The sequence below is a fragment of the Alosa sapidissima genome, chromosome 9, assembly GCF_018492685.1.
Source record: "Alosa sapidissima isolate fAloSap1 chromosome 9, fAloSap1.pri, whole genome shotgun sequence".
Classification (NCBI taxonomy): domain Eukaryota; kingdom Metazoa; phylum Chordata; class Actinopteri; order Clupeiformes; family Clupeidae; genus Alosa; species Alosa sapidissima.
In genome coordinates this window covers 2,102,501-2,129,563 of record NC_055965.1, presented here as the reverse complement: position 1 = coordinate 2,129,563, position 27,063 = coordinate 2,102,501, and the positions used below count along the sequence as shown (strand labels likewise).

Here is a 27,063-nt window from a genome sequence, read left to right as displayed (position 1 = left end):
TATTGCAGCCTAATTATATTTTCAAGCCAAACATTTCTGGTGTGGCTTTGACAATCAGAAAAGCAATATACTGAAATAGTTCAATGATGTAAAGTCAAGTGCGCTTCTAGGTCTGGTGTGTGCGCGCGCAGTTGTTATTGATTAGTCGGAGTGGCAAGTGCTGCGCATAGTTGTAGTGGAATGTGGCTGTTCTCGCTCTTAGGTCTACTCATACACGGCGCTGAAATGGCGTATTTAGCTGTCTAAACTCGAATCATATCATGCTATCCATTATTTTGTTATTCAGCACCCCTGGTCAAAAATATGTTCCCGCGCGCCTGTTGTAGCCTAGAGTTTGGCGCGCACGCACACAGCCACATCATGATGCATTGTAACACGCTGTCTGTAATACACTGTAACACGCAGCCCCAGCCAGCCACGACGTCAAATACATTGAAACACGCAGTCTAGCGCACACACACATCCCAACCACATCAAATACAAACAAGGACGGTGTCGCAGCCGATAACGGTAACGTTGTCGGAGACAGGGGTAGTATGCCTAGACGTGGACTTATCCCTATTTTGATCCTCGTTTTTTAAAAAGTGGACACCTGCAGGAATGAATGCGATGCACACACCCACCTAACTTTCAACGCTTTGATAATATTTGTCCCGGTTAGGTTCCTGCATTGGTCAGTTAAAAAGTAGCCTACATACTGTAGTGGGCTAATAACATCCACATGCAATATCTTTATAACAACGACCTGTTTATTTGGACAACTTTGTATAGCCCTATAAAGGCTAAAGTTACCTAGTTTTGTTCTAGCGAGCTACGTTCACGTATGGCTTTAAACAGTGGTAATGCTAGCCTAACGTTTTGGCAAGCAATAATCTTGCCTACCTTGTGCTTGCGGCTTGCCCATTTGCTTTGCTGTCTCCGTCCTTTCTGTTTTCGTTGTTTAAAAAACGTGTTATATCCATGATGAGTCTCGAGTTAATGAATTAGCTTATACCATTGTGTGCTGATAATCAGCATAGATAGTAATAGAAAACAACAAGCTAGCCTACAACTTCTGTAGCATGCCTGTGTATCTCTCCTGCTCAAACAAAAGGTGCGCGTGTGCATAGTTCTGCATTAAGTTGATTTTGATAACGTTACAAACTTTACTTTACAGAAAATTGTAAATATCCTACTGGCATGCAGTTAATGGAATAGGCTACTGTGCAGAGTTGAGAAGTTATGGTAGCCTAGGCCAATTTGGTGTGAATACACGCACACAGGGGAAATTGTCTCTCGTTGTTGAGTAGCCTGGCTGATACTGTTTTGGCGCGCCTTACTGAGAACGTCTGGCTGAAGCTCTCTCTTTTTTCGAGATCCGCTTTCATATTTCCTAATTGTCTCATGCGAAGCCATTGTTGTCTGTGATAGCATGCATTGATACGGGCAAAGACAGGTGACGACAAGACACTTGTTTTCTTTTTTAAATGTCCCGCGCCGGGGCTCCCTAGTGGCCGGGGCCCGGGGCAGCAGCCCCTTTGCCCAATTCCCAAACGCGGCCCTGAACATCATTGGAGTTCCTTTGAACCAAGCACTAACAACCGGCGTTTCGTCATACAGAGAAGTCTCTCTGCATCACGCCCTTAGCAAGCAAGCTTACATTTTATCATGGATTCCAATTGGAAAGACAGCTAACAGTCACACGTTTCATCTAGTTATTAATTCACAGGACATTCAGACCTTTTACTAACTCAACGGTTATGAAGAAATATGTAGGCTATATGTTACTGACTAATCCCAAAACTAGGCTACATTACCAACATAATTCATTTCCAATACCCCAGTGTAGAGGACACATATAACGTTAACTGTGGAACTTCCTTATAGCCAAAGATCCTTGATTGCTCTGCAATAACAGGCTAGAATGTCTAGAGTTAAATTCCCCTTTAACCCTCTCTGGTAGAAAATAGCCAAATATGTCATCTTAGGGAATACGTTTGTATTTCAAGTGACAGAATTAAGGTATGACTTAACATTGATCTCAATAAATTAAAGTTTTTGCCTGAAATTGCACTGTGCCTATTTACAAGGGCATTGTTCCCACCTCTTTTGGGGCCTACCATCAAATGTTGGACCTCTATAGAAAGCTGAGAACCTGTAGTTTTCGTAGAAAACAGTCAAAATAACTGTGTGATGTACTCACACAGAGTTACAGAGGCTAGAATATAGTTTTTTCTTTCTGCCGGATTACAAGCATCTCTGAACTGACCACATTTCAGCCCTCTAGGTCACTTGATATCCCTTAGAAACACAACTGAGCCCTAGCACCAGGTCTTGTGAAGCTGTGTGCAAAAGTAGATCAATATAGAATGAAAATGCTTTAGACCATTATTTGCCAAGGTATGCTCATGCGTTTTGTAAAATGCCTATGGATACTCCCCATAGGACTTTTTGTTATCCAAAATGCATACTGACCAGTGGTGGAGGAAGTACTGAATCTCAGTACTTAAGTAAAAGTACAAATACACAGAGAAATATTTACTTTAGTAAAAGTAGGCCTACCACAATGACAACCCTACTTAAGTAAAAGTAAAAAGTACCTGCTTTTAAATGTACTTTAAGTATTAAAAGTAAAAGTATTTGCATAATGATTTATTCTCTTAATATCTATATTCTAAAAGAAAAATTAGTATGGGCTGTGACATTTTAATTAAGCTAGTTTTAGGTTATACTCGACTAGATAGTTTTAAGCTAATGCAATTGTGCTTACCATCTGTGGCCCAGTTTACATTCTGACCTACAATTCTAGAGACTGTAATTTTGGTCATCTACTAGGGTGATCTGCTGAGTAAAATATCATTCAGCAAAACACGAGAGCCTGAAGTTTAACGGGGTAGGCTAGACAAGGGAAACGTCGGGTGGATCGTAATGCCAATTCTGCCGATTGAACAGAAAAGTTGCTGAGGAAGGTGTCTTTATGATTAGGTTCAGTTTCACTTGCGCAGACCCACATAGACATTGAATGAGCGCTCACATTTCTACCCCCAATTGTAGGCTATGCCTCTTTATTTGATCACACACAATTAAGAAATATTTACTAATCTGGAAAATGCTACGTTTTTTTCGGCCAGCTGTTCTATAATAGTCTACCATTCATTTGTGCCGCAAATGATCAGATGTGTGACAGAAGCATGGGCATAGCCTGTAACTTCGCTGATCGGCGGATAGCAATCTCATCGGAGAGGAGGCCCTAACGCTGCAGATAACAGACAGAGAAAGGCATAGAAACACAGTTGCATGTACAGTGTAGCCATGGGTCTGGTGAATATAGCCTACCGAATGCAGATGGCTACAAGCTCACGCTTTATGCCTGGTCTAGACTAGAAGCTTATGTTTCAAAGAATTAGAAGCTGGGCACGTAGCTCCAGAATCTTTGTTAGCAACCCCGCCCCCTGGTAAAACAAACGTGTTTGTCAGAGAGAAAAAAAAAATGATCATAAAATGTATCGTAAAAAGGAACGATGGTGTTGTAGAAATGTAGCGGAGTAAAAGTACAGATAATTGCTGTAAAATGTAACGAAGTAAAAGTCAAAAGTATGCACTATAAATTCTACTTAAGTAAAGTACAAATACGTGGAAAATGTACTTAAGTACAGTAACGAAGTATTTGTACTTCGTTACATTCCACCGCTGATACTGACACTCAAATGCTTACTGCACATGAATCCCTTTGTGTAGAAGCATAATCCTGGTCTCAAATGAGGGTTAACACTTTGAGGTTTCTTGTGGACTATTTAGATTGTATGTCAGGTGTTCTGATATAGACTGACTAGACAAAATATGAAATGATTACAAAAAAGTCTGTAATTATGAAATAATTACAAAAAAGTCTGTACAACTAATATTGGATAATACAACATGACGATTCAATTTCTATGGATTCTTGTGAATATTTCAGTATGCAATTTATTGCATCTACTTATGGTGCTGCAGCTACACTGCAGCCAGACTGTTAAGGTAGCACGCAGTATTATTTAGGACCCTTCTCACATCTTGTTTCCTGAGTTTGAGTGGCTTCCCTCAGGACGCAGTCCGCTTTGCCAGACACAGAGAAGGAAGGCAACCTTCATCCCAAGGGCTGTCCAGCTTATTAATGAGAACTGACGGACATGATTGTAATAGCCTCTATACGCACTTTTTTTAATTGTAGCACTAAGGAAGCACTTGAAGAACTTTTAACATTTTTTACAACTATTACTTGTGATGAATGATGGCATGTGGTGTGTATTGACTGTCCAGTGTGCCGGTGAAATATGTGTGTTGCTTGATCTTACAGTATGCATGCTGGTCACATGGTTGATTGTGTCCCTTGTTCCTTGAATCACTGAATAAGCTACTGTAATGCGCCCTTTTAAATTGCCCCTTGGGGACAAATTAAGTGCTTTGAATTGAATTGAATTGAATTGAATAGAAGTCAGGGTAGCACCAAAAGCGGAGAAGGGGTAGGGGAGCATTTTGGATCAAATTTAATTGAGACATAATACAGTTAATCTGAGAATGTAAAGCACTATACAGATTGTACACTCTTAAAAATGCTGAGTTGGAAACAACCCAAATTGGGTTATTCCTAGCCCAGGTACCTGGGTCACTATTGGACCGACCTCATGTTGGGTTAAAATAACATAATCCATTGGGTTGGTGACTCTAAATTGGGTTACTTTTATCAAACCAACTATGGGTCATTCTTACTAACATGATGGGTCAAAATAACCCAGAAAAATGGATATGACCTACCAGCCCATTACTGGTTCATATTTACCTCTCTGTTGGGTTATATATTTGACCCACTATTGGGTGTTCTGTTTTTTTGCTTATGGATTTCCAAAAACATATTTCTTTACTTTATTTTACTTATGTACATCAAGGTGAAATAGGGCTGAAAAAATCAGCTGAAATAGACATAGGAGAATACATTATATTAATTTTTATATTTTTTATTGATTGCCACAAATGGGCTACAGTACAAAAGTAAAAAACACTGTTTCATTTCATTCAAACACTGCTTCATTTCATTTTGAACAACAATTTTACTAAAATCTAAAAAACATTTTACAAAAAACTAAAAAAAAAAAAAAAAAACAATTAACTAGCAATGCTCATAATACAGTAGTGTAGTGACAACAGTAGAGAGAACTTGTCCAAAATACCTGTGCATCCTGCAGGAGCTGATCTGGGAAATCTTTGACCTGTGGAAAACAGAAAAAATATAGGTGTTAACAAAAATACAATGGATGAAATGTGTCTTGTCCGAAACAGGCAGCCAGCTACTCTAGTGACTACCCTCTCTCAGCCTCTAGCCTACCATAACACAGAGTAAAAAGTATAGACACATGAAACACATCATACACTAAAATATGTCTTACTTTGAGGGATCCTGTGTGGAAGGTCTGGACGGGACAGATGGGACACTTGAAACACAAAGATTAAAAAGGTTAAAACAAAGATTAATGATTCTTTTAGGTAATCAGTGTCAGATCATATCGGATTCAGTCAGAATGACGTATGAATGAGGGCAGCCTTTTTGGACTCTGCACAGCCTAGCCTATGAGAGAGAGAGAGAGAGAGAGAGAGAGACTTTTCTTCCTACCCAAAATTAAAACCGAAACAGGCAGCCAGCTACTCTAGTGACTACCAAGTGGAATCTCTATCAGCCTAATAGTAGAAACATTGTCTTTAATATAAAGATACCTGCTAGCTAGCCACCATGCTCTCGGGTCAAACTAACTTGACTGTATGTAGTTTTAGACTAAGACAGCTAGTTTGATTGCAGGAGAACAGACTAGACTGTACAGGTAATGTAACCGAAATGAGTGTCTGTGAGTGACACAGCTTTAATTGCTTACAAAGTTGCTTTACAGACTCTGTTCTGTGTCTGCGTGTTAATTAACTTACATTCAGGAGAGCTCATCACTGGGTGTCTCTTGTTGCCAATCATCTTGTGCCACTAGGAAATACAGAAAAAGGGCCCGTTACACAAATAACAGCATCACCCAGGTCCAACTAACAGAGCTAAACGAGTGACCCCACACCTGTGGTTCTCAAACTTTTTCTGTAATTTTTGTCATTCTCCATTTTGAATAGGACTGTGCTGTGTATTTTGTGTGTGTGTGCCTGTGTCAGTGTGTTCTCCATCTGCATGCTAAATAGCTTACGTTCAGGAGAGCCCAGCCCTTCATATTTGGCTTCCTTCTGCCAATTAACAGTTGTCACTATGAAATGATAACATACATTACATGTAAAATATCTTACTATCGTTAGTCTTCTGAAGGAGCTCTGGAAGAGGGTGGTGTGGAGGTCGCTGTAACAGTCCTTCGTCATTATCCGGTGTCATTAGAAAATAAAGAAAAACTAAATTATTGGAGTGAACAGTACGTCAAGTTTATCACAATTAGATAAACTAAAGTCAGTGGGCTGAGTAATTGCCACACATGCAACTCATCTTAACCCAGGTCAATATAAGAGGCTAACATTCACATACAGTATGTTAACAATAGGCTATTTACCAGGCCCTGTTTTGTTACAAGTATGTCTAGGTGGGCCATGGGATAGAAAATGTTGAGAACTCCTGGTTTAGACTAAATAATTGTGATTTCAATTTTGACCTAAATTATGGTTATTATTCCATTATTGAGCAGCACAGCAACGAAAACGGCAACAGCACAGCTGAGCTGTACAATACATCCAGTAAAAAACAATTGCTGCTGTTTAACTGTACATGGCTATGAAACAGACACAGATAGTAAATGTAGGGAACAAACAGGGATATATTTGATTAAATAAGGGATTGATGAAGCAGTGGATTTCAGTATGTAAGGAAATGTTTGAATAGTAGGCTAGTTAGATCTATCTGCTCATATATTGTGTTCCTGATGACAAACTTCACATGACTGAAACCAAAGTGAACTTCAGCTAAGAACCAAATTATAGATGCTAGGGTGATGATGGTCAAGGTTTTACTGTGTACCTGTGTTGCAGCTGTAAACTGGGCAGGATCTGGAATATGAGTGGGGCTGAACATTGCCTGTGGAACAGATAATCATGTACGGACCATTAGTTTATAGACAATTTGAGGACCTTCTTATCAATACATTATATGACAAATATGTAGATTGTGATCTAGGCTACTGTGCAATGTGAATGTAGAGGATGTCATAAAAGCAAAATTACATCCGAAGCGCCACTTCTAAGCTTGCATTGTCGTTTTCAGGTGAAATGGCCTTTTGATGATAGGAGCACTACTACTTTTATACATGATCGCATCAAATCGCTAGCGCTATTTTAAAAACAAACCCTTTCATTTTAGTAAACTATGTGTACACGAACAATGTTCTCAATGCTCGAGTTCATGTGTATAGACACTGATAATACTTCGATCAAAGTTTCAAGTTGTGTTGAGCCTTCTTAGTGTTTTAAAAATACAGATTTTGACACGATCATGTATCAAAATAGTAGTGCATTCAAAAGGCCACCCCACCCGAAAACGACAACTCATAGAAGCTTAAAAATGGACGTAATTATCGATAGCAACGTTAACGTCACCGTTAATGTTAACCTTAATATAACGTTACTATCTTCAAAAAGTTAGCCTACACCGGATTAGTCTATGCATTCTACCAAATATCATATCATATATCATCATATAAATTGTGGCATACGGATTTTACACAAATTCAACATACCTTCGAGCTTTCACTGCCGGCTTGTCGCTTGATGTGGAGGACCAACGGTTGCAATCAAATATTCTAGAACACTGTTCCAGGGGTACAAGACTGTTGTCTTCATGTCTTTGCGATTGTCAATCCAACTGGTAGACTATATTATAATGACCAATGACTGGGTTAAAATTACCCAGGCACTGGGTGCATTACATGATTTTTTGTGCTCTCAGCCACTAACCCAGCACCTGGGTCTTAACAATAACCCAGCATGGGTTATGATAACCCAATAAAAAGTAAAAATGTCATTAACCCAGTGCTTTAGTTAAAATAATAACCCAGCACTTTTAAGAGTGTACATGAAAAAAGTTGTCATTTTTGGATTCCCAAGAGCCAAAGCTTTGAAATGGTGTATAACATTACTATGCTATAGCAATATGGTGCATACAATTGATTTAGAATGTTGGGGGGAGGTGGAGGAGGGGGGTAACCGTCCCGCCGGCGGGACACTGAAAATTAGTTCAGCTGACGTTATAACATGTAAAGTTAAACTTGCCAACCCCACAGGCAGGCAGCTCGACTGTGACTTTGTTTGTGACACTCCTGTTAGTAAACTAGAAAGAGCTAAAAATAGAAATGGAATGGTCCCTTAAATCCAACGTACACACAGATAACTCACACAAACCTTATTTTGTGCCTTTTATTCACATTTGCTCAAAGTTTTTATAAGTATACAAGCCCTTTTCGCTCCCTACGTTGATGTATTCCAAGCGGTCTGCTTTGGGGGCGGGACGTAGGGTGGTTGGTTCGGCTGGTTGGTTCGGCTTCCAGGACGCCGAAGTAAACGAGCGCGGATCAAGCTATGCCAAATGGAGTACTGTAGGGAAATGTAATTGAGCGGAAGTATGTAGACAGGCGGAGCCAGGCAAGATGTCTGTGTCCTTTTTGCAACTAAATATGAGTTGTAGATTTGTATATTATTACATTTGTGTTTGTATTCGCATTTAACACAATGTCCCAACTTTTTCTGATTTGGGGTTGTACAATCATTGCACTGTTCTCCCTGTGTGTTATGCACGTCCAAAGTTAAAAAGCAATCCAAACTTACTTTCATGATCCAAAATAACAATCATTGCATCATGATTTACTGTAACTGCAGGCTATGGCCAGATTGTCGCCATAGATTTAATGTAGACATAGTTTCGGCTACCACTTGGATTGGAACTTAGGTGCCTATGTTACAGTATTTCTCAGTCGCTTTAGTAATTTCTCGAATTATCAATTTGCACAACAGTTAGTGCATTTCTCCAAGCAATTAGAGGAAACTGCACGCATAGTAGATTACCTGCAAAAACACGTATCTTGCTCAAAATTCTTTGTTTATGCCTCAAAAGCAAATATTTATTACAATGTCAGTGTCAGTGCAATCAAAATGACAAGTCCTGACACCATTGTTTATGTCAAGATAGTCAAATTGATATGACAGTTTACTCTGGAAGTATTTTCTAATCAACAATGTGCAAGGCAGCATTTTCAATGTCAAAACTAAGTTACACATTATTGTGTGTGGAGGGGGTTGATTGCAAGACAGTGGAAATGTTTCAAATTTTTTCCTGCTGACAGACATTGTGACAATATAAAGAAAGCAAAGGCTTTTACAGCATTGTGCAAATGACAAATGACCAATGTACAGTAAAACACCCCTTAGTCAGAGCTGTACACCACAGTACATTTCTAGGCATCCTGACGTTCCTGTCTTTTAGGTCACATATATTTATATATGCTAGACTTTGACATCTAGTTCTGACAGCTAATTCAACACATTTGCATGTAATGACACAAGCAATGAAATGAGGCCAATTTCAGCAGGGAACCAGTATAGTGCATTTTGTGCAAATGTTGCCTTCAAACAACACACCTTGTAACCAAATCACTGTGTGATTTTAATCAATCATTACACACTGGACAACAAAAGGCAAACATAGTTCTCAAAATGAGGAGTGCCAGCCTTCATTTTTGCTATGTCTGTGCCATAGTGCCATAAAACTGTGAAAATATTAAATGCATTGAATACAAATGAACTACTAACTTCATTCCTACCAAAATGTAACTGTCATTGACATGTAAGACCAACAGTTAGACGTGTGTTGAGCAAAACGTCTGCATTTTAGACTTCTTCGTCCTGCGAGAGTTTAAGAGGTGTGATAATTCAGAATCCTCAATCAGTCGCTCCAAGTCTTTCTTTGTTCTTCTACCTTGTCAGTCACTCTCTACTTAACCAGAATCTACCTTTGCTCTGAGAATGAATGTTACAGCAACTTGTGCTCTTTCAGAAGACAGTTTGGCGATGTTGAGTATCGTGGCTGTGCACACCCTCTTCTGGTCTATATGAAGGTTAAGGCAACACTGGCCTTTGATATGTAATCACACCAGATTTATCACAGCTTTAAATTCCTGTCATAGACAAGAAACAATATTTTTTCAACCATGCACTTCACTTTTCATTGTTTTTTTATGTTGAATGCAAAAATATACAGCACCCCATAATTGATACAGATGCAGATATAGAATAGGCTACACTACTGGTCAAACGTTTGGGGTCACTTAGAAATTTCCATTCCACTCCATTATAGATAGAATACCAGCAGAGATCAGTTGCATTGTTTCTTTTTAATCAGGACAGCAGTTTTCAGATTACATTATGTACTTACATAATTGTAAAAGGGTTCTCAGATGTTTTTTTCAGTTAACCTTTTACTAACAGAATGTGTCTTTGGAATATTGGATAATGGGCAATGCAGATATTGCATTAAAGATCAGCCATTTCTTTCTACAACAGTTGAGAACCCCCATTCAGTCAAGAATTACAGGGCCAGAGCCAGATGCACAGAGCACAGGGTGGCACAGGCCACCCCAAAAATCCAGTCAGCCACCTTAGCAGGGATCAGATAATGGGCTTGTCAGCACGAAACATCTTCAAGAAAATTTGCTTTCTTAGCCAAAACAAGCATTTTATATGATTTGATGTTGGCCAGATGATTTAGGCTATATTAATGGGTAAAGTTTTCTATTCATGCATTGCACATCTAGCCTGTAGGGTGGACAACTTTCTAGTTGGCTATACTACTGGCTACTTTCTTTCTTGTTGCATTGCATCTACCAAGTTATGTGCTTCACGTTTACAAAAATCCAAGTTATTTGCTGGTTCACATGTCAAATAGTTTATTTTCAATTCTTCTTTATATAAAATAAACAGTTTGTTGTCAATAATGCATAATTCATTTATATAGTATTGAATCTAAGAGTTTAATATGTATTGTTTTACTTTTCGCATGTTAAATTTATGTGCCACCCCTCTTTGAGTCTTTCAATTTGTTATGCAACCAGCAGAGAGAACACATTCATAAATACAACATAAAGGTTCACCAAACAGTGGATATACAGTAAATACATCATAAAAACAACAACAGCCCAACCCCAACCCGGCCACCTCATCAGTTTTTTTCTAGAATTGTCACTGTTGAAGATGTTGAAGAATTACAGATGGACAGAGAGAATTAGATGTGTGTCCTCCATTTTCCGTGGATTAGAATGTTTTGTTTCCAACCTTGTTTGTTTCATTCGCAATGATCTGTTGGGGAGGCAGGGCTTTCACAAGCGTTTGTAGTGGTACACTTTCTGGTGGCATTGTGGGCAAATGTGCTCCACATCCTTACAGGAGTCCACACAGAATGGAATGAAAGCACATGGCCAGAAACTACAAGAGAAATATTCAATTATATACTGCATATACAGCAAAATATTTATTCCAACTTGCAATTTCAAATGGATTTCCAAAAAGCCCAAGTGAGCACTTACAAGAACAGGAAGAGGCCACCACATATGAGCCAGGTCAAAAGGCCAGTAGTGTGTCTGGTTTCAGTCACAATGTCGGACTTACAATGAGGACACTGCATCTGACCAGGGACATCAGTCAAATTTGGTGCTGCTACCACCACTGTCACTGCTCGTACAAATACACAAAACACACATGCATACTAACAGAGTTAGTACAAAAGAGAAAGCATAAATATACAGAGTTAGTATAAAAGAGTTGTACAAGTTCAAAAAGTTCTGTTTGCATTTAAAGTTGAACTCTCCTAGAGCTTTTCACACTTGTCACACATGAATGGAGTGATGGATGGTGTGACAGTGCCTCCTGGTCAGTTTTATTTAAATGCTGGACCCCATCTGAATTATCACAGTTTTCAGAGCATGGGCTGCCTACTTTTTTCTTTTTTTACAGTGTATACTCACAGAATGGGCAGCTAACTGAATGTGACAAAAAATGAATGGGCTTGAAATCGCGTAAAATCCCTGACTGTACCTGTAAGATTTACATGGTTGTTAGGAACTGGTTGAACAGGATAATGACACTCTTGAGACTCACCCACTTGTGCTGGCTGGTTCATTACAGATTGAGCTGGTGGAGGTTGGGCTGGACCTGTAGCAGAGAGGTAATGAGATCCTCAGTATGCAAGCTCATGGAGGATAGTCCCACCTACCAACAAATTATGTTTATAACACATAGGAAGCCTATACAGGCTATCCCACAACATAATGAGGCTTCATGGAGACACACTGGCCATAATTGCTTGAGACCTTGAGAAGCAGCTCACCTGGCTGGGCAGGATATGGGGGATATACAGCCTCATAGTCAGGATTTGTGGGTGGTCCCAGATACGGAGGAGGAAGTGGACCCTTTTCCATAATCTGACAGCTATAAATGAAAAATAAAGGTGTGAGGTTAGTTGTTATTCCAAAACTATAATGAATTCATACACACTCACATTCACACATTGAACACATTTAGGAGAAGGCACTTACTATGACTCTTTCTGTACTTGGTCCAGGAGTGTATTTAAGAACTTTAGTTCTGTCTATCTTCTTGTGGGGCAGCCGTGGCCTACTGGCTATTCGGGCTTGTAACCGGAGGGTTGTCGGTTCGATCCCCGACCAGTAGTCCACGGCTGAAATGCCCTTGAGCATGGCACCTAATCCCTCACTGCTCCCCGAGCACCGCTGTAACAGGCAGCTCACTGCATCGGGATCAGTGTGTGCTTCACCTCACTGTGTGTTGAGTGTGTTTCACTGAGTGTGCTGAGTGTGTTTCACTAATTCATGGATTAGGATAAATGAAGAGACCAAATTTCCCTCACAAGATCAAAAGAGTATATATTCTATACTATACTTATACTTATCTATCTCTCTGAGTGCATCCTGTAACCACATGGCACGTTCTGACGTGAGCCTGTGTTCTATGTAGCATAGGGAGATATATGAGTTCTGTGTTCTATGTAGCATAGGGAGATATATGAGTTCTGTGTTCTATGTAGCATAGGGAGATATATGAGTCCAAGGTTCACATAGAAACACATAAGAATGTGGGAGAGCAGGACAGGGTGCTTCATGTCCACACTCAACCAACACAGTAACAACACTATCACTATCACAACACTGCTCAACTCATTTAGACAGTTATGACTACGTCTCCATGCTACTTTGGCTAATTAGCAACAGAAGTTAGTTAATCATTTGCCCAGCTGTCAGGAGGACATTATATAAAGAGTGGCTTTGAGACAACAAATAATAAAGGCAACTGTGAAAGGCTTAGTTTCCATTGCGTCAGCCAGTTACTATTTTCAAACATATACAAGCCATTTTAAGTATTTAGCTACTGTACTTATTATTTTCTAATTTTCCAATTATGGCAAAGAAAACCCCAATATGCTAGAACTGCTGTGATGTACATTTTGTCCTATTTGAAAGTTGCATGTACAATAACTTTGTTTAAAAAGACACAGTCCTACTGGTGTTTGACTTCCTAAATACAGTAGGCCTATGTCTACATTTCCATTGAAAATGATTTTCATGATAGTTGCACATAAGGCAAAGTATGATCGTTTTTACCCATTTCAACACAGTCATAATGACTGCACAATTGTTTTATTCCCACAGTTCATAAAGTGCCTTGGTTGCTTAGCCTATCTAGCCTCTCAATGTCTCTGTCCAGCTTTGCAAGCTGTCTCGAGTTAGCCTTGCTTACAACAAGATCATTGTTAGAGTAAATCACCCCAGATATTTTAACGTCTACTCACCTGTATGTGTGTGTGTCCGGTCACAGATGCTGCTTCAGTGTGTGGCAAAGTAAGACTGTTTAAGGACTGACCTAACGCTACGGCCACTCCTGCAGATGGGTGTAGCTCTCTGAATGAACAGCATTACACACATAGTCCTTGAGCCATAGTCTCAATGTAAAAAATTTACATAGTCATTAAGTCTCATAGTGGTTTTTGGCAAGGTATTCCACCCTAAAGTTATACAATTATCACTGGCCTGAAGAAGAACAGCAGCTCTGTGGAGGGGGACCTGGACAGGGTGAACCAGTTGAACCACTTCTACAACAGGTTTGACTGGTCTGTCCACTACCCCCAGCTGACTCAGACACGGCTCTTTTTTGCGTGCCTGCCCTACCCCCACCTCCCAGTCTCTCAAGCCCTGTCCCCGCCTGACGCCTCCTTGCCTGTGCCTGTTGAGGCATCCACGACTCTGGCAGCCTTGATAGGGACATCAAGGAGGTGGTCATCCTCCAGCCCCCACCCCCATACCCCCTCAATACCAGTGCAACACTCACCTCCATCACCACAGGCTATCATACCCCCACCATCACTGGATATTGCACCCCTCATGACGATCACGAACAATGAGGTGACAACGACCTCAGTCAACAGCCAACAGACATACAGATCCCAGATGCACCTCTCTCCCTCCCCTCCCCTTACACCCCCCATCATCACCCCCCATCATCATCAACAGATCAAGTGAGAGCCCAACTAAAAAAACTGCGCAAGGCTACTCAAGGCCTGTGCTGCTGAACTGGGGGAGCCACTGAAGCACATCTTCAATTTGAGCCTACGCCTTGGACAAGTTCCAACACTGTGGAAGACATCATGTCTCACCCCTGTCCCTAAGAAGCCACACCCTAGTGAGCTTAATGACTACAGACCTGTCGCTCTTACATCACATGTGATGAAAACAATGGAGCGACTGGTCTTAGGTATGCTCAGACCCCAGGTACGCCATGCACTAGACCCGTTACAGTTTGCATACCAGGAGAAAGTGGGCGTGGACGATGCCATCACTTATCTTCTACACAGGACACATTCTTACCTAGACAAGGGGAAAAGTGCTGTGAGAATCATGTTCTTTGATTTCTCAAGTGCTTTTAACACCATCCAACCCCTTAGACTGGGAGACAAGCTCTTGCAAATGGGTGTGGACGCTCACCTGATAACCTGGATTACAGACTACCTGACCGAGCGGCCACAGTTTGTCAGACTGAAGAACTGTCTCTCTGACACTGTGATCAGCAGCACCGGAGCGCCACAGGGAACTGTGATCTCTCCAGTCCTGTTCACCCTGTATACATCTGACTTCTGCTACAACACTGAGTCATGCCACATGCAGAAGTTTTCTGACGATACTGCAATTGTGGGGTGTATCAGGAACGGGCAGGAGGAGGAGTACAGGAGCCTGGTGGAGGACTTTGTGCAATGGTGCAAACTCAATCATCTTCAACTCAACACTTCAAAGAAAAAGGAGATGGTGGTGGATTTCTGCAGGTCTAAGCCCACTCTGCTAACAGTCCCCATTGATGGGGTCAATGTGGAGGTGGTAAGCACCTACAAGTATCTGGGTCTTCACCTGGACAATAAATAGACTGGTCAGCCAACACTGATGCACTCTACAAGAAAGGGCAGAGCAGGCTGTACTTCCTGAGGAGGCTGCGGTCCTTCAATGTGTGCAGCAAGCTCCTCAGGATGTTCTACCAGTCTGTTGTTGCCAGCGTCCTCTTCTATGCAGTGGTATGCTGGGGAGGAAGCACAAAGAAGAAGGATGCGGGGCGAATTGACAGGCTGGTAAGAAAACCTGGCTCTGTAGTGGGAGCTGAACTGGAGTGCATCACTTCAATATCTGACAAAAGGACCCTGAACAAACTGATCAACATCTTTTACAATGAGTGTCACCCACTCCACAGCACTATTGTTAAGCAGAAGAGCCTGATCAGCTGGAGACTTCGCTCACTGCCTTGTACAACAGACAGAAGTCATTTGTCCCCAGGGCCATTGAACTTATCAATGCTTCACTTAAGGGAAGAGGAGAGATAGACTTCTCTGCATAGTCTGTCTGCCTCTTCACCCCCTCCATGTTTGGATACTGTCTGTCCACTAGCCACTTTTTACCACTGTCTTTCTGCCTCACTGTTTCCGTGCTATATTAGCACATTAGCACACATGCATAAAACCTCCCTCCACGCCACAGCCGAACTGTGGTCACACTTATACATTTTCTTAAAATAGTTATATATATATATATATATATATATATATATAGATATATAGACTTATTCTTGCACTGTTACACTGTTGGACTTACTCATTTGCACTATCACTAGGACCACTATCACTATTGCACTATCACCGTGACTCAGTCCCTGCCTCAGTCATTGCAAGCGCCTCTTGTTTGATTAATCACCCCTATGTGGATACTGTTTTTAGAATGTATTTAGATTAAGTGTTAGTTAGTATAATTTGTATTTTAGTATATTTAGTATCTTCTTTATCTTCTACTGTCCTTATTGCTTAGTTGTGTTTTAATATTATATACTTTTAATTACTTTTTCTGCTGTTAGTGAATGCTACTGAGACCTTGAATTTCCCCTGGGGATCAATAAAGTATCTATCTATCTATCTATCTATCTATCTATAAGTGATAGAATGGTATTGGACTGGTAGTAGCTTTATGTGTGTTATCACCCTGTTTATGTCTATGATACGCTTCTGGTGGCATATATAATGAGTTGCCCAGTGCTCTTCTTTCCTGTGGTAGTTTTGGGTCTTTTAAGAGGGGTCTAAAGACATATCTGTTCAACATGGACTTAGTTCATTAATCACTTCTTATGTGTTATGGTTTGTATAGGCCTAGTATTGTTTATTTTCATTAGGCTGTTAATTAATTTGACATTGTTGTTGATATTCTCCATAATGTAGTCTTACCATGCTATTGTTATTGTTATTATCTGCCAAATTCATAACCATAAATATCAAGTACAGAAATCCTAATATTGGATAAAGACAGGTTCAAAATGCTTCTTTTTGTTTTTCATTTTGAGGACATATTTGAGTGAAATGTTATTAATGGTGTAATTCCTGAAAAGCCATGTTATATATATTTCATAACTATTCTTTACTTTCCATAGGTCACAAATCATATATGAACAAACTTCTCTATAAAATCCTCCAGCATATAAGAGTATATCTGGAAACTTTAGTGCTAGTAAGTACAGTTGAAGTGGAGACAGAAGTGGAATCAACATTTTGGCCGACCTCATCTATGTAAATTTGAAACCTTTGCACTCTACTGTTTGTTCAATATGCTGTTTGCCTACGGAAAGAAGTCCTCAGCAAGTGCAATCTGCTTGCTCATAGACCTGGCCTGTGACCTTTATGTTTTTTTTGCAGATAATCCTCAAGAGATGTGTAGTGATGATTTAGTTTAAAACAAAATAGTCTACATGTTTGGAGAAAAGTTTTGAGAAAGAAAAAGAAATTGAAAGACATTGAAAGAAAAAGACAATGAAATCCACACAATGATGTTAATACCTGCCTGAATTCAGTCATACTGTATATTAACTACTTAGTAGCACATTTCCCTGCTGCTGGACATGAGTTAAATGTCGGATGTGCTAGCCTATGCTGTCAATTCGCCTGGCATCTGACATATAATGGGAATATGTAAAATGCAGGATTTCCTTGCAAACAAGTATTCTAATGATGTGCTGGTAACGTTCGCAAAATAGCGATTTTAACATAAAACAATGATCATTTTAATTTTAGAATCCTTATTAATGCCAAAATGTTACATTAACGGATCCCTCTGTGTACTCGTAGCCTTGTAGGTTACTCCTGGGGGAGTGGTTTGGTAGGGCAGTGAAGAGCAGTGAAAGGCAGGGAATTCTGGGAATTGTTGGGTTTCATCCACATGAGCCAAAAACATTTTTTCTCGGTTAAGAAGGCACTGACTTCAATGATGACTCCACATTTCTACTACATAAATGACCCAATTTAAATACACATTTATCTTCCCTGCAGTGAAATGCTCCTCGACTCGATGTTTCAATCCCAGTAGTTCTGTTTCCAGTTGAGACCCTGTTTGGACCACTCAGTGATGTTACTCTACGCGACACATCGTCAGTTGTGTACCCCAGTATCTTTGGGTGTTTCGGCCATTTAACACAAGACACCCTCCTCTGTGGCAGGCCCACCACAGGCTGATCAGACCTGGGTGTGTGTCGCATAGGAGCTGAGTGGTCACTTTGTCCCCCATGCCATTTCCTTTCTTCGAAGCCACAGCCAGTGACTACTTCTCTCAGCTGTGGTGGCAAGCTCTTTGATGGTTCTCCTCTGAGCTTGCCCTCTGACGCCCACCTCTTTCAGGAGCCTTATGGTGGAGTTAGCCACAAACCGCCTACAGCCCACCTCCACTGGACGTACCAGCACTGTCCATCCCCGCTCTTCTGCCTGGGTTGCAAGGTCAGAGTACCGCAACCTTTTCCTTTCATAGGCCTCATCAATGGCTTTCTTCACAGGGCACTGTGAGCTCGATAATGTAAACATGGCGACAGGAGTTGGACCACAAAACCAGGTCTGGGCGCAAGCTTGACAGAGCAATATTAGATGGAAACACTAGGCTCTTGTTAAGGTTTACCCGCAATTGCCAGTCCCTGGCAGCACCAATGAGGCTTGAAATTGTGTGTGGGGGGGGGGGGGGCTCTGGTTGGTTGTCTTTCACCCTCCCGGATGAAGGCTGTTGAGGTTTGGACTTCTGGATGCGCATTAAGTGGAGCAGCATTTGTGGCAGTTCTTTTCTCTTCTATGGCTGAGGCCAGAGAACGCAGCACTTGATTGTGGCGCCAGGTGTATCGGCCTTGAGAAAGGGAGGTCTTGCAGCACGCAAGAATGTGCTTGAGGCCTGCTGGGGCTGAGCACAAGGAACATGCCGGGTCCTCACCAAGCCACAGGTGTAGGTTTGCTGGCGTAGGCAGAATGTCATAAGTGGCTTTTATGATGAAGCTCAGCCTGTTAGACTCCATGTTCCATAACTCGCTCCAAGAGATTTTCTTCTTGGCAATTCCATTCCATTTCATCCACCGTCCCTGCTGCGGCTGACTGACTGCTCTGGCACACCTGGCTGCTTCTTCTTGCCTTCGAATCTCCTCCACCACCATGCACCGGCGCTCTACTGGAGAAGCTTTCCCCCAGGTAGGAGCCATCACTCCAAGACCAAACCCCCCCCAACCCTGTTGCACATGGCCAACTATGTCTCAATGTCTGAGAGCAGCCCTTGCATCTGCTACAGCTGCTTTTGGTGTTCACTTCTTGCCAGTTCTCAAGGCTGGGGCAGCACAGCGTACCAAAGGGTCCCGAGACTCAGACAGGGTCATCTCCAGTCGCGACTTTGCACACTTGTACTCTTCAGTCAAGCTTGAGATTGGCAAGGAGAGTGGGCCATCAACATACAGCCCTACACTGCTCATGCATCTTGGCAGCCCAAGCCACCTCCTTACTTGAGCATGAGGTGACCTCATAGATGGTGATCGGCCACATGAGGTGGGGCAACAATCCAAATTGAAAGCACCACAGCTTTAGTTTCCCTGGGATGGTTTCAGGCCGCTGATGGTGTCCTGTCTGAGCTGTTCTATTTGCTCTGTGTCATTGAGAGTGGCATTGTACCAGCGTCCGAGACTTTTAATTGGTTTCTGTAGGATTGTTGGGATTGGCTCATCATTGATGGTGAAAGTTAGCCTGACGAGCCAGACCCACATTAAAATGTAGGGTCTGGGCACTCACCGTTCACAGTGCTCAGTCCGAGGGGCGGGATAATCAGTTGTCTTTCAAATTCCCTCTGCACGCAATAGGACAGCGGCAGCGCTATGAGTCCCATGCGTTTCCCACCAGCGGAGCTAGTTGGCTAGTTCAAACGTTTGCCAACTTAATAAAAGCTTAACTCGTGTCACACTGTTCGCCAGCAGCAACATCCATCTTATTTGTTTTCAAGTAGCAGGGAATTCAAGCCAAACCGTTGGAACTCTGCCATCAATCATTATGTTAAGCCCACCTAACGACTCTATACACGATTTTATTGGCCTGATTAAGTTTCGATTTCTGGAGCTCACAAGCCAACGGAGAGTTGCTAGACTAGCCCTGACAGCAAATGTAATTTGCTGCCGCTAGGGGCGCGTCTAGATTTCTAGGCTAGGTGAAAGTGTCATTGGTGATTTGGCCTTTGACGACTGAGATGCTCCTTGACTTGCAGGGTTTGATCTTCATTCCTGCCCAGGATATGTTACTTTGAAGCTTTTCCAACAGCCGTCTTGTGCAGGGTTTCGTAGATGTTATGGTGGTCATGTCGTCCATGTATGCCCTGATTGGGGGCAGACGTAGGCCTCCATCCACACGCTCCCCTCCAACGACCCATGCTGAAGCCCTAATGATCAACTCCATAGCCAAGGTGAATGCCAGAGGAGATATGGTGCATCCTGCCATTATTCCGAGTTCCAGCCGCTGCCAGGCTGTAGTGCTCTCATGCATTGTCACACAGAATTGGATGTCGCGGAAGTAGGCCTGGACGAGGTTTGTGATGTTGTCAGGGACTTGAAAGAAGGCAAAGGCAGTCCACAGAATCCTATGAGGCACTGATCCAAAGGCATTGGCTAAGTCCAGGAACACCACATGCAGATCCTTCTTTTCCCTCTTGGAGGACTGTAGTTGGTGCCAGATGATGCTTGCATGTTCGAGACATCCAGAGAAACCACCAACTCCAGCCTTTTGTATTGAGGTGTCAACAAACTCATTTTTCAGCAGGAATACAGACAGTCTTTGGGCCACAACGCTGAAGAAGATTTTCCCTTCAACATTCAGCAGACTTATCTGTCTAAACTGGTTGATGGTTGATGAGTTTTTCTCCTTTGGGATGAGTATTCCTCCAGCTCTTTTTCACACCCTTGGTATGATCACCTTTTTCCATGCCAGCTTCATTTGGTGCCAGAGATACTTCAAGACACCAGGCGTGTTCTTATACAACCTGTATGGGATGTCATTGGGCCCTGGAGCTGAAGCCGTCCTTGCCCGCTTTACTATGTTGACAACCTCATCCCATGTTGGGGTGCCTGTGTCCATTTTATGCATGGGTGGAAACATATTTATGTGACAAACACTAGATTCATACTTATTTTCTTCACAATTATGGAGGGGTGTCTCGTAAGGATCCTGTTCATGTTGAATAGCACTTGTGATGACATTTTGAGTCTGCTAAGAGGCACAAACAGTCTAAATTATGCCCCATTGCTTTGTAACAGCCCCCCCCCCCCCTACTGACAATACTGACCTTGAACAACAGGGCCCTATTGTTCAAGGTATGTTGAAAACAGCCAGAGTTCCTCTTTAACTCATTGAATGCCAAGCTGTTTTCGGAAGCTTTGTCCTAGAGTGCCAGCAATCTAGACCATTGTTGATGATTTTTGTACAGCCACAGCATATTCTGTGTTATACTGTAGCTATGAACACATACAATGGCTTGTTTAAAAGGTGAGACTTTAAGCTCTCAGTGGGTGCAAACCGTGTATTTCTACACACCTCTGTTCCTGAGAAATCCCAAGCTAAACAGTGGCTAGTTTTCATAAAAATCACTGTTTTTTTTTCTAGAAATGGAGATATAACGTCCTTCATGAAATATGAAGTGTTGCCTGAAAACTTTCCGGGAAGTAATATTATGTTTTTGGCACTCAGTGAGTTAAGAGACTAGTAACAAATGCAAGCATCCAGGGGTTTTAGCATCCTTGTTAGCAAAACAGGTCTGTACCCCGCAGTCAAAACACAATGCAGGTTCCACTTGGTCTTGTGTATTCATTAATACCTCCACAACCGAGGCAGAGGTATGCACTTTACTGAGTGCCACTCTAGTTTGATGATAAATAGCAATAACAATGTGAATCATTCAAGACCTTTTGTCCAGAGTGAGATGTACTTTGCCCTATCATAATACGAGACATAACTGACAATCATTTAAGTTAAGGACAAAATGTATTGGGACTTTGCACTAAAGGGCTAATATCAGTCATACTGTACAGATGCAGTTTTCTGGACTGGATATGTTTGACATGTATGAGTAAATCAATAGTTAAGATTACTGGGTTGTTGACACTTTTTAGACTCACTTCAGCTGGCTGGTTCATTCCATGTCCATGTTCATTTCATGTTAACAATGCATAGGACACCTATAGGAGACACGCTGGCCATAATTCCTTGAGACCTTGAGAAGCAGCTCACCTGGCTGGGCAGTAGGGTTTGTGGGTGGCCTCCGGAATAAGTCCCGCTTCCGAAACATCCGGATCCACCCAACTTCCGGGCGTCGAATGTCTATGGGAAATAACATGGCGTTTCGAAATATCATACCTGTCAAACATCTGTAGGTGGCGAAGTAGAAAAAAATGGTGGGCCGATTGGCCTACACACCATCTAGTTTCCACTGGATTTTTTGATTGTCGGTGCCGTTAAAGTAGAAATATATCAGTAAGAAGCACTAAGCTAACGCACGGACACCTATGAGGTCGCCGCGACTCCCTGAGTCAAGGTTGCATAGCAATGGCAATGTTTCATAGTTTGTCTTCACCGAAATGGAGTTCGTGGCACCAGAGCCTGTCTACGGAGGTGGCACTAACCCCAAGGATGGATTACTGCACGGGCCACCGGGCCCAGGGGCCCAAGGGGTCAGGGGGCCCTGAAGCCCAAGCCTTTGCATGGAATCATTGCCTCAATATCAACAAATCAGGATGTAGGCTATGAATCTGATTGAATTTAGTATTGGCCATCCCCAAAATGCACCAGAATATAGTAAATCACATCAAACAAATAAAAAAAAACCCAACCCCCCCTCCCACATATACGACAATAAGTGGGGGACCCTTAATACATCTGGGCCCAGGGGCCCGAAAGTTCATAATCCGCCCATGACTAACCCTGCATGAAATCGTCATGTTTGATAGGTTGTTAATACATTCTGAAAATGTTACTGTTCTGATCAAGGTCATGCAAAATAAAACTATTGTGTATAGGATTCTGCCTCTGATTCCTAGTCTGCTTATCATTATCTGTTTTTCGTGAAAAAAAAAATCTCGTCTCGTCATGTCTTTAGTGTCTTTGTCGGCGATTTATTTCTTTTTCAAATATCTCAATAACAGCCAACAAACTCTCAGCACAGTCAAACCCAAGTTAAGTCGTGTTGAAAAGAGGCTGAACCTTGCAAACGATTTACTTTTATAGACCACTGAAATCACGCGTGAATCACACGTGAAAATGACCATCACGTTAGGTTGTGACTGGGTTGTGAGCAAGATCTAACGCCCTCCTCCGTCCGCGTACATCGGAATTAGCTCCCGGTTAGCATTAATAATCGTTTACTACTATAAAGGTAAAGTGTGCAGTATTGGCAATTTCCTTACTGTTTTCTCGGTTTTTGCTTCTTTTTCACTGGCTCTGTCATGACGAATGTCTGAGAAACTCCATCGCTACCTTTTTCTAGCCGGTGCCTGGTGTGTATGTGTATTTGAATGCAGTAAAGCAATTCGTTACACTCATTATACTTCCTGACACTGAGGCCGTCGGCCCGCCGGCCCACAGTTGCAAGGGTGGTTTTTCCGCTCACAGGCGCTAGGGGGAAGCGAGACGGCCACCCGAAAAAAGTCATATAACCATTCCAATGACTCTGAAGCTGTTAAATTAAGGTATATTAAGCTAAAAAACCTGCATAGTGTGCTTTTAACGGCACCGACAATCAAAACATCCAGTGGAAACCAGATGGCAGAAGTATGTAGGCCAATCGGCCCACCAGCTTTTTCTACTTTGCCACCTACAGAGTTTGACAGGTACGATTTTTCGAAACGCCATGTTATTTCCCATAGACATTCGACAACCGGAAGTTGGGTGGATCCGGATGTTTCGGAGGCGGGACTTATTCCGTAGAGGTCTAGTGGATAGTGAAGTTTAAGTTCCATAATCTGACAGGCAGCTATGAATGAATAATAAAGGCATGAGGTTGCTTGTTATTCCAAAACAGTAATGAGGTTGCAATATTGGCAAATAATGGCACTACAATGTATAAAACACGTAAGGTAGATTTTTTTTCTCACACACTGTCTGCCTTTCCCTCTTTTACTCAGAATTGTCAAAAAGACGTCAGTCAGTATCATCCTGCTATGAAGTCACCCCAGATATTTTAACGTCTACTCACCTGTGTGTGTGGCTGTAAAACTGGTTTAGGGCAGAACACTATGGCCAGTCCTGAGAGAGATAAACAGCTTTACCAAAGATCCTTGATTACTAACTTCAACTCTCTCTGGCTTTACTGTGTATTTGTGTTTCACCTACATCACACATATAGGTTGTCATCGGTTGGATTTTTTCCAGCTTAGATAAACATGGTCTAAATACTCTAAAAGAGGTCGAACATGAACTGGTCAAGTGTAAAAACTGAATCACCAAAAAAACATAGCTCAGTCTAGAAAATACAGCTAATGTTGGTCTGTTTTGTATCTCTTTTCAGCAGCAAAGGCAATCAACATTTTGGTAGACCTTCTCATTTATGTACATTTGAAAGACACAGATATATTTGAACCTTTGCACTTTACTATTTGTCCCATATTCTGTTGCCCAGGAAAGAAGTAGCCTAATCAGTAAAGATTGGATTGGATTTAGTTTAAAATAAAATAACCTAGGCCTACGTGTTGTGAGAAAAGTTTTGAGAGGTCTTAAGGTTTCATTGAAAGAAAACGACAATGCAATCCACACAATGTGTATGCCTGCTATAATTTAATCTGTTATTGTCTGTAACTGTAATTAGGCTACTGTAGCCTAGAGACATAGCCTATAGGCTACTGTGCATTCTTGTCCTCAGGCCTCAAGCCTAGCTTCATTCCAATACAAGTGTGAGACAGGATTCACCTGTAGACCCAGGGCAATTAGTCCATGCCCTCTCCCTCTGGTGAAAACAACAAGCGACTGTGTGCAGTAGCCTAATGCCGAAATCACCCTACTCAGCTTTCTGACTTAAAGAAGCTTCAAAGGTGCGTCCATGGAAACAGGTATCCTTGGCGACGCAACACAAACACAGTGCTGTCTCAGTGCTGCACACTGTCGTTGCACGTTCATTCCCCCCCGGAAAATCGAAAAGTCTGTAGCCTAATTTATTACCCTTTTGCACTGAAATGTCAGAACTTTTAGTGTCAAGACCGCATTACGACACCAGAGCCGTGACGCAAAATGAACACCTGCTCCAGACTGCTCAAACTGATCCAGAAACCACATTGAAGGAGAACTTTTTAACATCGTCTGGTTTGGCTACTGCAGGATACAGATCGGCGAAATATACTCCGGCAGAATGGCTTGCCAACAACAATGCTACCTTAAACCAAGCTGTAACCGATCTGAACAATTCCGAGAAAGTTCGCCACGAATCCAAAATGCTTTACACAGAGGCAGAGGTGAGAACTTTGCACACACAGGCCGAGGGCACAACGCACTTGGGTGAGAGGTTACAAGATATTCAGTTTTGGAAGGCTGAGCTTGAGCGGCACATCGAACAACTTGAGGCGGAGACGGTCTTGCTTTTAGCTGAGAAGCGCCGTTTGGAGAAGGCTTTGGACGCGACAGAGATTCCTTTTGCCATCGCTACAGATAATCTGACATGTCGGGAAAGACGGCTTGGGCCCGACCTTGTTAAAGACCTTGTGGAGGAAGAGCTTATTAGAGTAAGAACGTTTATTATTATTATTATTATTATTATTATTATTATTATTATTATTATTATTTGGCTGTAATTATTAATAGTAATGAATGGATATTTGTAACGTAAGGCCTACTAGTAGGCCTAGGCTAATGTTAATTTTGTTTAAAATGTTGTTTCCTAAATCAGGAGGTGGAGTTAATCAGAAGCATTCAGGCACTGCACAAAAGAACACTTGACCAGACTGTTAATCAAATAAAGTAAGTTATTGTAGCCCAGATGGCCCCATGGTGTTTTTGGCCTATTTGCTTTGCATTCTGTGTTCAAACTAAATATTTAAATTGTGCCCTTTCTGGGCATCTTTCAGGTCTAACAGGGAGTCTAAGCAAACTTTGGAGATGGACTGGTCTGATAAATATCAAGCCTACAGTTTAGACAACCAGTGTGGCCGCTACAACAACAAGAGTATTCAGACACAACATCAGTCAGGCTCTGCAAAGATCCAGGATCAGTGAGTCTCCTCAACATTTCCAGGCTGTATGCATTTGGCTAAATCCACCTGTCTTCAAGGTTGTGTTACAGCCTGCTGGGGTTTCAGAACACTTCTGGAATGTTGGGTAAACATTTCCAAGCATTCTAAAAGCTAAATGAAATATTTCACCTGAGGTGGAAAATGCTGTCTCTGTGCCTCAGGAATGAGAAAAGGCTTTGTCCTGTGGCACCCCATTCATATTGGTTTGTATCCATTCAGTACCATAATCAAGGCTATCTAGTATGGTATCCGAGGCAGTAAATGGGCAGCACTGAGGGAAGTCAATGTAACTCTTTGACCTTGGACTGTGGATTGTGGTCTGGGTTCTCTAACCATCAGGACAGGAAGGCACACAATAATTAAATATGCACACAACAATGCAATATACTGTATTTGATCTTAGGTACACAAACAAGCTTTCAGCTAATACAACTTGATAATATATTGATACACCCTTTATTGATAATTGAAGGTTTATTTGACTCTCTTTGACTGTTGCCCTCTTGCTCTTGACTGTTGTCATTCCTCTCTTGTATTCAACAATCCAGTGAACCAAAGGTGCATTATTGTATGTAAGCTACAGCTTTAATAAACAGCCCATATCTCTGCAGTTTGAATAATGCAAATAACTGGATGGCTTGGAAACCCTGAACTGAACCAAACTATACACTGGGCGATTGTACACTACGGTGTTCACCATTTTGCCCACAGGGAGGCAGTGTAGTCCTATAAAAATGTTAGGCAACATGATAGTGACAAACAAAAACCTATTTTTCACATTCAGTTCACATTCACTTTTAGTATACGAGTTACATTTGACATACACTTTGTGAAGGCATACTGTGGAAGTGTGTCTCACGTGTCTGTCCCATCCGACCCTCCTTTGCAGTGTGAGTAACTGTGAGCAGTGGATGCACTTCACACGCGCCAACGTGGCGACAGCAGAGCGCGAGACGCGGG

General features: G+C 41.8%; 2 protein-coding genes and 1 long non-coding RNA gene across 3 annotated transcripts in view; 1 reads left to right on the top strand and 2 right to left on the bottom strand.

Moving 5' to 3' along the window:
- Positions 1-1,887: 1,887 nt before the first annotated feature.
- Positions 1,888-24,035, bottom strand: LOC121718783. The gene is made up of 3 exons (XR_006034013.1): positions 24,025-24,035; positions 13,828-13,981; positions 1,888-1,898 (listed from the first exon to the last, which is right to left on the bottom strand). It is a non-coding gene; the product is annotated as an uncharacterized LOC121718783 (long non-coding RNA).
- LOC121718778 (LITAF domain-containing protein-like) lies at positions 10,346-13,904 on the bottom strand. Its single transcript, XM_042103939.1, has 5 exons — positions 13,829-13,904; positions 12,353-12,459; positions 12,124-12,177; positions 11,553-11,697; positions 10,346-11,451 (listed from the first exon to the last, which is right to left on the bottom strand). The coding sequence occupies exons 2-5, from the start codon at positions 12,441-12,443 to the stop codon at positions 11,346-11,348; spliced, it is 396 nt and encodes a 131-aa protein (XP_041959873.1). The 5' UTR covers positions 12,444-12,459; positions 13,829-13,904; the 3' UTR covers positions 10,346-11,345.
- Positions 24,036-24,922: 887 nt separating the features above from the next.
- Positions 24,923-27,063, top strand: part of tekt4 (tektin 4) — a 6,072-nt gene continuing 3,931 nt past the window's right edge. The window contains exons 1-4 of the mRNA XM_042103874.1: positions 24,923-25,596; positions 25,761-25,831; positions 25,939-26,082; positions 26,993-27,063. The exon at positions 26,993-27,063 is cut by the window's right edge and continues 152 nt beyond it. Coding sequence (XP_041959808.1) covers positions 25,054-25,596; positions 25,761-25,831; positions 25,939-26,082; positions 26,993-27,063 — 829 coding nt within the window. The 5' untranslated portion in view covers positions 24,923-25,053. The remainder of the gene's footprint in view (positions 25,597-25,760; positions 25,832-25,938; positions 26,083-26,992) is intronic.